At 35.2% G+C, this 15,032-nt stretch overlaps 2 protein-coding genes across 16 annotated transcripts in view; one reads left to right on the forward strand and one right to left on the reverse strand.

Moving 5' to 3' along the window:
• LOC106872341 (uncharacterized) overlaps positions 1-2,360 on the forward strand; it is an 81,130-nt gene extending 78,770 nt beyond the window's left edge. Inside the window, exon 24 of the mRNA XM_089347342.1 lies at positions 2,048-2,360. Within this exon, the coding sequence (XP_089203468.1) occupies positions 2,048-2,253 (206 nt within the window). The 3' untranslated portion in view covers positions 2,254-2,360. The remainder of the gene's footprint in view (positions 1-2,047) is intronic.
• Positions 2,361-6,722: 4,362 nt separating this feature from the next.
• The window catches only part of LOC106872342 (xaa-Pro aminopeptidase 1), a 127,320-nt gene continuing 119,010 nt past the window's right edge, over positions 6,723-15,032 (reverse strand). For all 15 annotated transcript variants that reach the window (XM_089347354.1, XM_089347352.1, XM_014919299.3 and 12 more), the window contains 8 exons: positions 14,172-14,243; positions 13,671-13,731; positions 12,374-12,443; positions 11,316-11,420; positions 10,545-10,616; positions 10,164-10,240; positions 9,596-9,694; positions 6,723-7,580 (listed from right to left, as the gene is read on the reverse strand). In XM_089347354.1, the coding sequence (XP_089203480.1) occupies positions 7,455-7,580; positions 9,596-9,694; positions 10,164-10,240; positions 10,545-10,616; positions 11,316-11,420; positions 12,374-12,443; positions 13,671-13,731; positions 14,172-14,243 (682 nt within the window). In that variant the 3' untranslated portion in view covers positions 6,723-7,454. The remainder of the gene's footprint in view (positions 7,581-9,595; positions 9,695-10,163; positions 10,241-10,544; positions 10,617-11,315; positions 11,421-12,373; positions 12,444-13,670; positions 13,732-14,171; positions 14,244-15,032) is intronic.

Consider the following 15,032-nt stretch of genomic DNA (forward strand, 5'->3'; position numbering starts at 1 on the left):
AAGAGACTCATCTTCTGTTGCTGTAATCGTCACTGCCCTCTCTCTTCCTGCACAAAGTGACAATATTTCAATTTTTCATGTCGTTTGGTACTACTGGTACAGACATCTATGCAGGTGGCCTCTCTACACCCAATGGTCCCCAAACGTATGCTACCTAATTTTGACCTTCTGCTAGCAGGAAGATAATCAATGGCTCCCAGCCAGCTACCCAGCAGTCAGGGCTGCATCCAGTTCCTCCATCGCAGGCAAGCTGAGATTAATGAATGTTATCGCACCACTTCAGATCTGAACAGCCACCTCAGGCACTGGCACCCATCAGGATGAAGAAACTGAATCACTCGCTACAGATTAACTACTCGGATACAAGTTAATGCTGATGATGAGATAGATAGATAGATAGATAGATAGATAGATAGATAAAAAGATAGATAGCTATATACATACACACACACACACGCACACATGCACACACACACTGGTATTCATATATGTATGTACATATGTGTGTGTAAATATATATATGTACACACATGCATGCACGTATATATATATATATATATATATATATACATACATATTCATATAATATATATTTAACCACATACACATGTGTGTGTGTGTGTAATCCATAATCGTTAGTCTGACAAAATATTTTTTATAGGACTAACGATTATGGATTCACTCTCATTTTTCTTAATCACTTTTATTCACTCTCAGACTCGTCTTTTTTCAGATATAGCTTCTCTCTGAACTTATCCCCTCTCTCCAGCAATTTGGTAAAAGTGATTTAGCGCAAAAACTATTTGTTGTCAGACATTTTGGCACCAAGAAATTTTTTTCTTTTTTTTATACTGCATAACAGCTGATCATTTACTAGTCGGACGTCAATAATTACACAAACTAAATAAAGTTTACAGATGCTCATAATTATCAAATGAAAAGCTGTGGCTACTACACAAGGAACTTCTTTTGCAAGGCAGAACTGCCCTGGAAATATTTTATATGCATCTAAGAGATTTTTCTTTTTCTCTACTGCTGACCAGTTAACGATTTGCAATGAAGGAAAAAAAAAAAAGATGAAATATGTTTTGAACCTATAAACCATCTTCTATAATCTATCTTCTCCCTTTTCTCGTGAAACTTCATAGAATGTTAAATTTAGCTTAGTTTAGCTTAATTTGTATCTCGAGTTATGTTGTGTAGATGAAGCCGAAGAGGGATGGAATAGAGTGGCTGTGTGGTAAGTAGCTTGCTTACCAACCACATGGTTCCAGGTTCAGTCCCACTGCATGGCACTTTGGACAAGTGTCTTCTACTATAGCCTCGGGCTGACCAAAGCCTTGTGAGTGGATTTGGTAGACAGAAACTGAAAGAAGACCTTTGTATACATGTATATATATATATGTATGTGTGTGTGTGTTTGTGTGTCTGTGTTTGTCCCCTCAACATTGGTTGACAACCGATGCTGGGGTGTTTACATCCCCGTAACTTAGCAGTTCGGTAAAAGAGACTGATAGAATAAGTACTAGGCTTCCAAAGAATAAGTCCTAGGGTCGATTTGCTCGACTAAAGGCAGTGCTCCAGCATGGCCGCAGTCAAATGACTGAAACAAGTAAAAGAGTAAAAGAGTACCAACAAGAAAAATCAGGTACTTTATTCTATAATACTTTGTGTAAAGAACTTAATTTTTTTTTTTAATTAAAAGTTAAATATGCAGGTTCTTCAACTTTGTCTAACCGAGAAGAGATTCTCTCCCCTTTGATACAAATTCCCCACCAGAGGAAAAACACAGGTTTTAAATAAAGCTCTATTTTTAATAAATCAGTATAATATTATTATAACAACAATAATTACTTGCTTTGTATTTATGTCATGTCCCTGGTGGATTTACACTTATTTGGCTTCCAAACCTACGACACCCGGTTTCCCATCGAGGGTGAGCTGAAAAGTTCATAGGTTGACTATGAAAGAGTGATGTTAGAGCTGTGAAATACTGCATGGATTAATTTCAACCCTTCTTATCAATAACTGCATTGTTTCTTTCCAGGTAAACTGCCATCTGAATGTTCAAAGAAAACTTCAAAAGTAACTAACAATAACAGCAGATATGACGTCATCATCATTGTGGTACTGCTTCCCAGTCAAGTGCTTTTCCATGTCAAGAAACAGATGATAGCCAGATGGGGCCAAATCAGGAGAATAGGGAAGGTGATCAACCAGTTCAAAGCCACAGTCATGCACAGCAGCCATTGAAACCGAGGACTTCTGTACAAGAGCATTGTCCCGATGAAACAAGACCCATTTTGTCAATTTTCCGGGGCATTTGGTCTTGAGAGCTCATCGTAACTGCCTCCACAAATTGCCATAGTACTCTCCATTGATAGTGTGGCCCTTTTGAAGTTAATCAATAAACACAATGCCTTTTGCATCCCAAAAAACTGAGGCCAACACCTTCTGTGAAGATGAATAACTTCAGCCTTCTTTGGAGTAGGTAAGGAGGGGTGTTTTTATTGCATGGATTGTCTCTTTGTCTCTGGTCCAAAGTGATGAAGCCACCACTCATCCTGGGTTAGGAATAGCTCAAGGAAACCAGCTGGAGCTGCCTCAAACAATGTCAGATTTTCCTAGTGCACCTATGACCAGTTATCAGAAGACATGGCACCCACTGAGCAGAAACGGTCGTCATGCCAAATTCATTGTGCAGAATATTCTCAACTCTCTCACAGGATATGCTAACAGCATTGGCTATTTAATTTATAGTCATTTGCCTGTCATCCATCAGCATGTGGTGAACACGATTAATGTTTACCTCAGTGGTGGCAGTTGCAGGACGTCCAGACCTTGGTTCATCATCTTCAAGACTCTCCCTTCACCTCCTAAATTCAGCTGCCCTCTTTTTGCACTGTTGATAAAGCTGAAGTATTACCCCCTAATGTAGTATCCATGTCAGCATGAATGTCCTAGGGAGCTAAACCCTTTTTCTGCAGACACGATGCCAAATTTTGTCAATTTTCAAGAGAAGTCATTACCAGTTACTTTTGAAGTCTTCTTTGAACAATCAGATGTCAGTTCACTGTGAAAGAAATAAGGCAGTTATTAACAAAAACAGCTGAAATTAATCTATGCTTGATATCACCATTCTAGCATCACTCCATAATCAGCCCACCCTCATACAGCCGCAGTGAACACAGGGCAATTAGTTTTTATTATACATTTTAAAGTATATAGTGAAGGTGCATGGTTCAGTGATTTGAGCATTGGGCTCACAATCTTGAGGTAGTGAGTTTGATTCCCAAATCGAGCAGGACACTTTATTTCACATTGCTCCATTTCACTCAGCTATAGAAATGAGTTGCAACGTCACTGATGCCAGGCTGTATCGGCCTTTGCCTATCCCTTGGATAACATCAGTGCCCTGGAGAGGGAAGACTGGTATGCTTGAGTGACAGCTGATTTTCCATAAACAACCTTGTGCGGATTTGTGCCTCAGAGGGAAACTTTCTAGGTGCAATCCCATTGTCATTCATGACCGAAAGGGATCTATTTTAAAGTATATAAATCACATCTTATATGCCAGCAAATTCGGCATCTCATTTTCATCTAAATCCATTTCTCTCCCTCACCCCTCTCTCTCTCTGCATATGTTTGTGTACATGTGGAGTTATTTCAGTTCCATCTCGTTAAAAAACGTCAGCAAAAATCATCGAAAAAATGTCTGCACCCAATTGTTCTATTCTGTTCTATATATGCAAACACACATACATATAATTAAATAATATAATAGGTACAAGCGTGGCTGTGTTGTAAGAAGCTTGCTTCCCAAACTCGTGGTTTTGGGTTTGGTTCCACTGCATGACACCTTGTGCAAGTATCTTCACACTATAGTCTGGGGCCAAACTGAGCCTTCTGAGTGAATTTGGTAAATGGAAACTGAAAGACGTTCATGTGTGTGTGTGTTCCCTACCACTACTTGACAAGCAGTGTTGGTATGTTTACATCCTTGTAACTTAGCAGTTCAGCAAGAGACCGATAGAATAAGTACCAGACTAAAAAAAATTACTGGGGTCGATTCATTTGATTAAAATTGAAGGTGGTATCCCAGCATGGCCACAGTCTAATGACTGAAACAAGTAAAAGAGTATGAAGACATAAAATAAACAAAAGCATTTTTACCATTCATTTTCCCATGCTAAAATGGTTTGGATGGAGATTTCAAAACAGCATGAATTACTGTGGCATAATTTTTTGTTGGAGATGAGAAGTCTAACCTAGAAATCTTTAAAATCCTAACTATGATCAACAGAGTTCTACATTTTCCAAAATGTATTGATATCGCTGTTAACTTGTGCTTCAGAATAGTATGAATATCACCATTTCAGTATAAGTGGCTAGTGGTAAAATAAGTTAATGCCAGAATATGCTAAATATTCTGGAATGTTGGCAAAATTCTGGTTAAACTTGGAATGCGCCAGGTGTCCATTTATCTTGATATTATGTACGAAAAAACAGTGTAGAAATTGGGGAAGTTTAGACACAAAGAAAACTATTGAGAAAGAATATCACATTCCCAAAGAATAGAACAAGCATCATCCTTTCTCTCCCACCCCCATTTACTGAATATGGCTCTCAGATCCACAGTTTAAACCGTCTACACTAGGGGTTCTCGACCATTTTTCATCTCTGGACCCATTTGGTTACTATTTCATTCTGGTGGACCCCTATAGTCATGTTTATAAACTAGTTATTCCTATTTTGTTATTCACACATTAACTGTAGGTTGAACCATGTAAAATGTTAGAGAAAGAAACTTAAATGCTTCTTGCAATACATACCAACACATTTATAGCAATTTTTTCAGGTGCCCTTAAAATACTGTGGATCCCCAAAAACCTTATATGGACCCCGGTTGTGAACCATTGGTCAACAAAGAACCTGTTTAAAAAAAAAAACCTGTTCGAATGAGTTGTTTCCCTTATGTTACAGGCTTCCAAAGTTACTTCCCTTATTTCTAATTGATCTATTGTGCTGTTTATTTTAATATTAAAAAAAAGAGTAGTTTATTTCATATACACAATTTACATTTCTCGGAAATTTCAGTTTCGATGTAGGATTCAATGGTATATTGTCAGTGTAAACGCGCTTGGTTTATGGCAAAGATTACTTAGCTTTTAACCCAAAATAAAATGAAGACACATCACATGTTCAGTAACTAGGCTTTTATGGTCTTAATACTACTCAGACCCTTTTAGCAGTCATCACTGCTCTTAGATACATATATCTCATAAGCGTGTGGAGGCGCAATGGCCCAGTGGTTAGGGCAGCGGACTCGCGGTTTCGATTCCCAGACAGGGCGTCGTGAGTGTTTATTGAGCGAAAACACTTAATGCTCCACGAGGCTCCGGCAGGGGATGGTGGCGAACCCTGCTGTACTCTTTCACCACAACTTTCTCCCACTCTTCCTGTTTCTGTAATTCAAAGGGTCAGCCTTGTCACACTGTGTCACGCTGAATATCCCCGAGAACTATGTTAAGGGTACACGTGTCTGTGGAGTGCTCAGCCACTTGCACATTAATTTCATGAGCAGGCTGTTCCGTTGATCGGATCAACAAGAACCCTCGACATCGTAAGCGACAGAGTGCCAACAACTCATAAGCGTGAAAGAGAATGACAAAATGTCAAAGATATTTTATATAAAATGCTAGTACCAAAACTTTAAAAACTCCACCCTGCAGCTGCTAATCTCACTATCCTAGACTGAGGAACTATTTTTTATAAACTGAATGCACAATACTTAAGCTTTCATTCTTATTGTTTATATTCAAATCCCTTACTACTAACACTTTCTTGGAAGCAATATCCCAATTTTGCAATTGACCGAAGTTGATGTTATATTATGTATATCCTGCTTGAAAAGGTATCACTGCAAAACATCAGAGGCAACTAAAAGGATGGACATTAGAAACATCCAGCCATAAAACACTATTTTAAAAAGTTTCATCCAAACTATGCAAGCATGGAAAAGTAGATGCAAAAACAATGATAGAAATGGTGAAAATTTTGATAATTTTTTTTATTTGGTAAAATACCTTTCAGTTTCATCTGGTTATCAGGTATTTTGTGTATACACACAAGAACAGGGATTGAACTCAAAAATTTGTTCCAATACTCATCCTCTATAGCAGAAATTTACAAGCAACCAACAAAAACAAAAAAAAGTACACATGTTCAATACCAGCTGAAGTAGATGGACATGGCACCTATGGATAGACTAAACCCATCAAAATATCTTGTTAGTAAGGTAGATATTAAAAGGAAGAAAAAAATTTGCCACTAGCCTTGATAAATTTTTCAATTTTTCTGATTAATCTTTACTTATTACATCTTAAATTGCTTGAGAATGTTTAGTTTTATAAATATTCCAAACCACAAATTATTGTAAATCTGACTAGCCAGCATCATTCCTGTTTAAATTAGTTGTACTCAACAATATCACAAAATAAATGCTGTATACATTCTATGTGCTAGATTATATTCTCTAACTCCAAAACTATCATAGTTCCTTTAGAGCTGTCAACACAAAAAAATGATGGCTGCAAGACAAAAATAATTAAGACAACTAAATTGTTATATTTTAATTAACATGCTCAAGTATGAAATGTCAGAAGGAGGTTAATTATCTTGATTTGTCAACAAAAGAAATAAAATTTATACAGAACACCAAGTCAACTTTTAATAATTAGCTTTTTATTATTTATATTACAAAATTTCTTTGATTCAACATCCTGTTAGAAAAAAATTTTAAGCAGAATACAAAAATAATTACATTATATATATATTTTTTTTGAGAACTGTACATAATTAAGAAAATATAACAAGAATATATAATAGAAAAAAAATCACTACAGTATTAATTACTGACAGGCCCAAGACCATAAATTTATAAGAGAATTAGGTTTGTACCTTTTTCTACCGCATTAGTGGTACAGAAATTATGAAACCAAATCAACTCCTGAATCAATTTCCCAAGAGATCAGATCTTGCTCTAAGGTGTTTGTTACGCACTATTAATTTTTCTAAAGTTTATTGAAGTTGGTGCTAATGAGTAAAGAGTTAAGTCTAATGAGGAATGAATTCCTTTCAGTAAGGTACCAAACTAGTTACTCTAAAGCTTCACTAACATCAGCCATCTCCACTACACTCATACAAAATATTAGGCAAGCCAAAAATAAACTTAAATATTCATTGAAACTGACCTATGTAGCATTTAAATCTCCCTCCCCATTACAACTAACATTAGACTATTTTATTTCTGGAATTGATGCAAATATCATATACAAAATATTAGTTCTGTTACCACTTGCTTGTATTAAACTACTAATTCTGAAGTGGCCTGTTCATTATTAACTATTGGGCAATCAAAGTAAGACAAAAAAATTTCATCTTCCACTTGAAGATCAGCTTTGCTGGTCAACAGAAGTTTCTCTCTTCAGCCAGTTGTAAGCTTCATGCTTTCCTTCCTTCAAAAGAATTGGTCCAATAATGTCAAGACACTTTTGGTGATAATTATCAAGCCAACATTTCTAAGGAAAAGAAACGAAAATCAGATTTAATCAGATTTAAAAAAAGCAATAGTTGTTAGAAATATTCCAATACATAAATCCTATTTGTTTTGCAATATTAAATATAGAAACTGTAGAACAGTATTAGTGCTATATTTTCATTGACTAAACAAGGGTGAAATATCTGATTACTAGAGATGAAGCTATTTAAAAGCATTTTAACCCTTTAGCATTTAAACCAGCCATATCTAGCCCAAATATTCTACCTGATTTATGTTTAAATTGGCCAGATCTAGGCTCTCACATCTACCCTACAATGTTATTCTTAAAAACAAACAATCATACCATCAAAATCTTAAAGCTACAAGATAATGCAGGATTAATTCCAAACAAAGTGAACAAATAAACATTAACTTTGACAGAGCAGTCTCGTCTTTTCATTAAACTATTTTTAAGTGATATACCTTTAAATATATTTTTATCTTTATTATTTTAATCTAAAATTTTTATCTAGAAGACATCAGAAGCTAAGAGTATTTATTCAGTAGAAAAGAAAAAAATTCACAAAATTATTGTTAAATTGGTTAGCATTGAAGGATAGAAGCACCTGGTGAGCTTGGTCAACAACTTAATTTAGATTCTCAGTTGTAGCTTCACTTACACTGTTAGCTTTGTTGTTGTTGGCACTCCGTCGCTTATGACATCGAGGGTTCCAGTTGATCCGATCAGCGGAAAAGCCTGCTCGTGAAATTAACGTGCAAGTGGCTGAACACTCCACAGACACGTGTACCCTTAACGTAGTTCTCAGGGATATTCAGCGTGACACAGCTGGCCCTTTTGAAATACAGGCACAATAGAAACAGGAAGTAAGAGTGAGAGAAAGTTGTGGTGGAAGAGTACAGCAGGGTTTGCCACCATCCCCTGCCAGAGCCTCGTGGAGCTTTAGGTGTTTTCGCTCAATAAACACTCACAACGCCCGGTCTGGGAATCGAAAACGCAATCCTATGACTGCGAGTCCGCTGCCCTAACCACTGGGCCATTGTGCCTCCACCCTTCATTCTAAAGTACCAGTAACCTACTGAGACTAATATACACCCATCACTTAAAATCCTTTACTACTAAGATACACCCATCAGCAAATGCCCCACAGCAGATGCTGTTTCTATAGCTGAAAATTCTGTTGAATTCCATTTTGTTGTTCATTAGTACAATATCTATGAACTGTAACTGAGAACGGTCAACTCGGGAACATCTTGCACAAGACCAATCACTGTGGAATAGTGCTGTGTGTGCTGGAGTACAGCACTCAGAATCAGAAATGATCAGAGAAACTAAAGAGAGGAGGGCTGCATAAAAAGCAAGAGTTCTGCCAGATCCTGTTTCTGCTATTATGTACCACCACAGAACCCATTGATTTTATGCCAATATTGGCCTGACAAAGTACCTCAGACCCACAAAGAGTAAAGCTACTAATTTTATCATCTTCAGAGACATGAAAGATGAATGTCACCATCTATAAAGTATGTAAAACTAATCATGTATTGAAGTTGATTCAGCTAACAATAATCCTTACCACTTCAAAACTGGCTCTGTGAGAAGATGTAAATTAATATTTTGTACTCAAACTCAACACTTTTAGGTAGTCCCACCCACAATTGATCATAGAGCTATCATGCAGAAATACCATATGCCATTTTCCATCTAGTTCAACATTCCACAACTGATTTACCTTACCAGTTCCACTGCATTCAGAAAGTGAAGCAAGGCTAGGTCCCATACATAATGTCTCTTCTGTTCTAATTAGATCTGTTAGGTATGTACAACAGGAGAATTCAGTGTCTTAAAAACAGGCTTATACTTCCATTCTCTTAACTGCTACATAGTTTTTCAGGTAAATAATAGAAATCCAACACTAGGATCTGAACTCACAAACTAAATCTAAAGGTCAAGTATCATATACACTTGGTTGTAACAAAAAGAATCTGATGAAATTGTTTTACAACTAACTATTTTGGGAAAAAATTATAAAATCTAACCTCTTCTACTGTAAGCATTTCAGTCAGTATCATTTTTTTCTGGATGGGTACCAAGGTTAGAGGTTCAAAAGTAAGGAACTTTGTTGATTCGAATTGGTACTGTAAATAAATCAAAATTAACAAGAGTTTAAATAAAATTTCAAAATTTAGAAAAGTTCTATACATGAATAAAATTTTAGCCTTTCTGCAAAACAATTTTGGAGTTATATCATCTTCAGAGTACATACAGTTTAAAAAAGATTTTTTTAAGTATCAACTAAGGTGAAATTAAGACCCTTTGGTAACTGTTCATTCTGGGTTTATAACTCCACACTTATTTTGAAGCAAGGCTATACACATATTGATAAAAAATGTATATGCTTTATAGTGTGGTACATAAATTTTCCATTTTACAAGTTATTCCTTGCTTGGGAGATTTACTGTGGGCGCTGCCATCTACCTCAAATAAAGATTCTAACAAGTGTGTGTTTACACCACATTTTCAATATGACAATCCAATCTGAAGAGCTGGTTAATATAGAGTATTCTCTTATTACACATGGGTAGACAAACACAGAAACCAAATTACCTTTGTCTCTTTTTTAACAACCAGTAAAGCATTCTCAATCCTGAAACCATATTTCTCCTTTTCATAATATCCAGGTTCTACAAAATGTCAGAAGAAATATATAAACACTTATTTAACCAAAGAACAAAATACAGAGGACAGTGAAATACATATAGCATATGGAGAGATGAATGAAAGAGTCTAAAGAATAACAAAAATGTGAGTGAACAATAAAAGAACAAATAATATTACTAAGACAACTATAAAAAAATACATAATATCACAGATCAATGGACAGATATATACATGTTAGATGAAACAGTGAATGTAGTAAAAGTACCACAGAACAGAATAGTGTTAACTGTATAAATGATTTTAAAAAATAGCAAAATACCAGCTTACCATCTGTAAGAATCATTCCCTCTTCTATTGGTCCATTTGTCTTGCATAGCCTCATACTGATAGTGCAGGGACCTGAAGAAACAAAAACAGAACTTTTGTTTCATTTAACCCTCATCAGGAGAAAAAATACTTGGATACTGAACACTTGCTTACATTTTATGAAAGCCTTAATATGACATATCACTACTACTACTACTACTACTACTCAACTATGTAGTACACAGCAACAAACACTACCACTCCATAGAAACAAAATCTATCCAAATACAGCTATAGGGAAGAGAACACTAACATACTCCAGCCCACCTTGCTAGCTGTACTATCTCTACAATATTGTAATCCTTTCCCAAATAAACTGCCATCTTCCATCAATATGTCTTCCTGCTACTGCTACACGCTCTAACTAAAAAGACAGGTGGTAATATGTAATATTAGTGTGATCTACTCACATTTGTGGTAACATCAGCAAGAATAAATTAAGTTTTAAAAGGACATCACTTATATTGGCATTTATAACTACAAATCAAGAGTCTAGTTATATGATGTTTAAAACGTACAAAATAGGCAAAATAATTGACCAGAGTGGCTAGTCAATGTTCCCTAGAGAAGCTAGATGGTGGAGGTAGCAAGAAGGGATGGCAATAAGCTTTTGGAAATGGTATACAGGAAGTTCAGAAATCTCAAATGACAAACAATAAAAGACCCTCAGTAGTGAAGAATATTGCACCTGCAGTGTGATGAACAATGTAAAATTTGAAATGAACAACTGACCTTCATGTACCTCTAAAAAGGCACCAACTCCATGTCCAGTTCCATGAAGGTAGTCCAAACCAACTTCCCAAAGAGATGTCCGTGCCAATATATCAAGTCGATTGCCTAAAATAAAAGTCAAATGTAAAATTTGCAGTAAAAATGAATACCTTTATGAAAACAAATGGTAAAAATATCAAAAAAACACAAAGCTGCACTAATCTTTCTGCAAGTGATATTTGCCAAATATATCAAATTACTGCACAAACAACAGTACCAAGACACCTTCCACCCCATTAATATTTTAGATTGCCAATGAATCCTCAGAATGTCAGGACTTTGTTTAATACATCAGTTTATATGAAAATCCTTATTATTTGGTGCTACAAAGAATAGACAAAGGCCATTAGCAACACCAACCCATCTTCAATCTAAAATATGTATAAAGAAGTCAGAGTTGTGGCTCATTGTTTGAAGCAGCAGAAACGCTAAGGCTTCACTGGCACACAATACTGAATCTCAAAGTCTCTAGTGGCAAATCCCATACAGAAAAGAGGTGTTGCATCACAAGTAAAAAGAGGAATTATATAGAACCTATTATTCCTCTAATAGTTTGGCTGAGAAGCACTGTAATATGCATGTTGAAGACAATATTCCAAGATTTGAGAAATATACTTAGATGTTAAACTTGAAAATAAACCTGTCATAACTTTAAAAAATTTTAGATTATTAAAAAAAAATTTTTTTTTTCAATTTCATGGAAGTCTCTAGATTTATATTAATGCTAAAAAATGAAAAGTTCTCCTACCCAAATCAGAACAGTGCCACCTTACCAACAATGACTCCAGTTTGTAACCTGTCATCAGGTCTGCACAATGTGCCTGCCTAAGGCACTTGGCTGTCACTGGTCTTTGACAGTAAGTAAATACCACTGTCAGAATTGGTAAGCATTTCTTTAGTTTTAAAAGATTTAACTGTAATGTTGACTTCAGATTATCCCAAAGACATACCAAACATTTCAGTTATGCAAACAACCAAGGGACCATTCTATACCAATAGAAATATAGAAACTAACTAACCATTGAGTTTCTCTGGAAATACAGTAGTTGCAAGATTAATATGACCTTTTAATACTCTTGTAAAGCATTCCTAGAAAAGAAAAAAGATGAAAAACAAATCAGCCTAAAATGGCAACTCTGAGAAGTAAAAGCAATATCAATCAACGTTTAGAAAGAAATACAGCAAGAAATATGCTTCTAATAAGTAACAGTTTCAATTCTTAGTCGACTTGGCATCACTTCCACAGTTAATGCCAGTGCAAATGGCAAAGACACCACAATGTTTTCTCATCCAGCTTTTGTTATGATTAGTCAAAAACATTTTGCAATTAGTACAATAAGGTCACTGGGATATTCCTATCAAATGGACCAACAGTATTTTTTAGATTCTCTGTACATAAATTGCAGTTTTAACTTGACCATTTTAACATTAATTTCCCCATGACAGCATGAGGTTAGACAAACTCAACTATTTCATTTCTATATTTTCATTTTTGAGAACTAACATAAGATCTAACAATTACCACTTCATGACTTCCTTGGTTTTCTACTGCTACAAGTACCTTTGACAATACACAACATTAACTCAGCATTATTTTTACATCACATAAATAATGCAGTCATCTCCTGCACCATTACTGTCCATCTATTCTTTCTCTACCACCTTGAGGATTAATGTAGGCTAACCTTAACATTTAATAGATCGCATTCAGCTTATTTCTTTCCTACATCAATACACATACCTCATTATCACATAGCATCATTCACTGTCTTTTGTACATCAACTACAATAATCCCCAACCTTACTTAGGCCACCAAAGAAACAAACAAACTAGTAACCCATCTGAGTAGTTCATGAACTTCATTTCATAGATGTCCCTCCTGCAAAATATTCTTGTACAGCTGGTGCACTGAAGCCCTGAGTTTCAACTAGTAATGGATTTTAACTGATTCTAACTTTGGTACAATGCTACAATTTTGTAAAAAGATACACTTGATTGAACAGAACTCAATACATAACTGGAACTTATTTTAGGGACCCCCCCCCAAAAAAAAAATTCTCCTGGCAGGATTTTGATCCGGAACAAAAGGGCCAAACTAAATACTACAAAGCACTTCATCCAACATTCTGCAATACCACCACCCTATACAGATGATTATTCAAAGATTGCTAACAATACCAGGATTGACTACAATCTACTCTCCTCTAAGTACTCCTGGCATTCAAATGGTTGCTTAGGAAACAGATAGAAACATTGGAATATACACAAGTTAAAATAAAAGCAGAAAATAAACCAGAAGCTGCTTTTATAAATACCTGTTCTTTGACAGTAGGAGTGCCAAAATGTACAGTTCTGGTTACATCAGTTGTACCACATCTACAAAACAAAGAAAAATGTCAGGTATCAAGTTTGAATTCTCTTGTATTATGGCCTAGTCAATTGTAGATTTCTGAGGAAACTAGATGGATATTAATGACTTATAACTTTGGTACTAGGTTACATATTTTTCTGGAAAGATACAAACTAATTAATCCAGTCCAGTGCTCTAGGAAAGTGAAAGCAAAGTTGACTCTGGAAGGATTTGAACTCAATGTTGGTCGATAATAAAAACCCACTAGATTTTTTTTTTTGGCACTCCTATTTGTTATCTTGAATTCTACCAAAAAACTTTACACAAAACAGCAATAAGTTGATTCATTATTCTTAGTCATCATTATACATTGTAACAACTACTCTTTTTGACTGTAAAGCACATGTGTAGCCTCTTCAGACTAAAACTAAACTAAAATGCAGAAAAGCAATGATTTTATACGAACCTATATTGGGAACCAGAATCACAAAGAAAGATTTCATGGTCTGTGATAATTTTATCAGTATTAGGAGATGCCCTAAAAATGGAGGCAAATGAAAGAAAAATGAAAGCAGTTAAAAAGTCAATTGAAAAATAATGATTTTGTGTTAGAATTTTAAATAAGATCTCAGAAATCAAATCAACAAGTTAATCCTTTCACAGATTTCGGTATTCAATTCCTCATTTCAATAGTTTGATGCAAATGAAAGAAATATCCCTGTGGCTAAGATAGTCATCTATTACAAGTAATTTTCATAAAAATGGAGAGGAATAGAATTCAATACTGCAATCTAACAAGTTAACATTCCACAAAGCTTCCTAGTAAGGGTAATTTCAGATATTATATACAAGTATATATGAAGGACTCCCAACTGAATAACCTAAATATTCTTTCTTACAATAAAAAAAAATATTAAAGAGCTCACTGTTATTAAATGCCAAGACTTTAGAATTCTACTCCAATACACACCAATTCACAAGCAAAACTGATGCATTTACTCAGTTCACTAAACTAGTTGTACTCTATAAATAGTAACATTGTACTGCCCAAAGCAGTAGAATGCCAGACAAAATGCTTTAAAGTTTGATGCCCCAGGTCTTGGTTTAGATTAAAGCAAAACTGTTTAAGTCAAGACCATCTAACAGTAATCCGGAACCTTAATTTCACAGCCACTTAGGAAGTTATGACATACTTTTCTATCTTCTTTCACTCACAAAATAAAAGGCATTTTGCTAAATTGGAAGAAAAGAAAATCAATATCACTGCTGGATTTATAATATATAAATACAACTCTACAGGTTATAGTTAGATATTCAAGTCTTTAAA

This window comes from Octopus bimaculoides, chromosome 2 (genome assembly GCF_046866305.1).
Source record: "Octopus bimaculoides isolate indiv1 chromosome 2, ASM4686630v1, whole genome shotgun sequence".
Classification (NCBI taxonomy): Eukaryota; Metazoa; Mollusca; class Cephalopoda; order Octopoda; family Octopodidae; genus Octopus; species Octopus bimaculoides.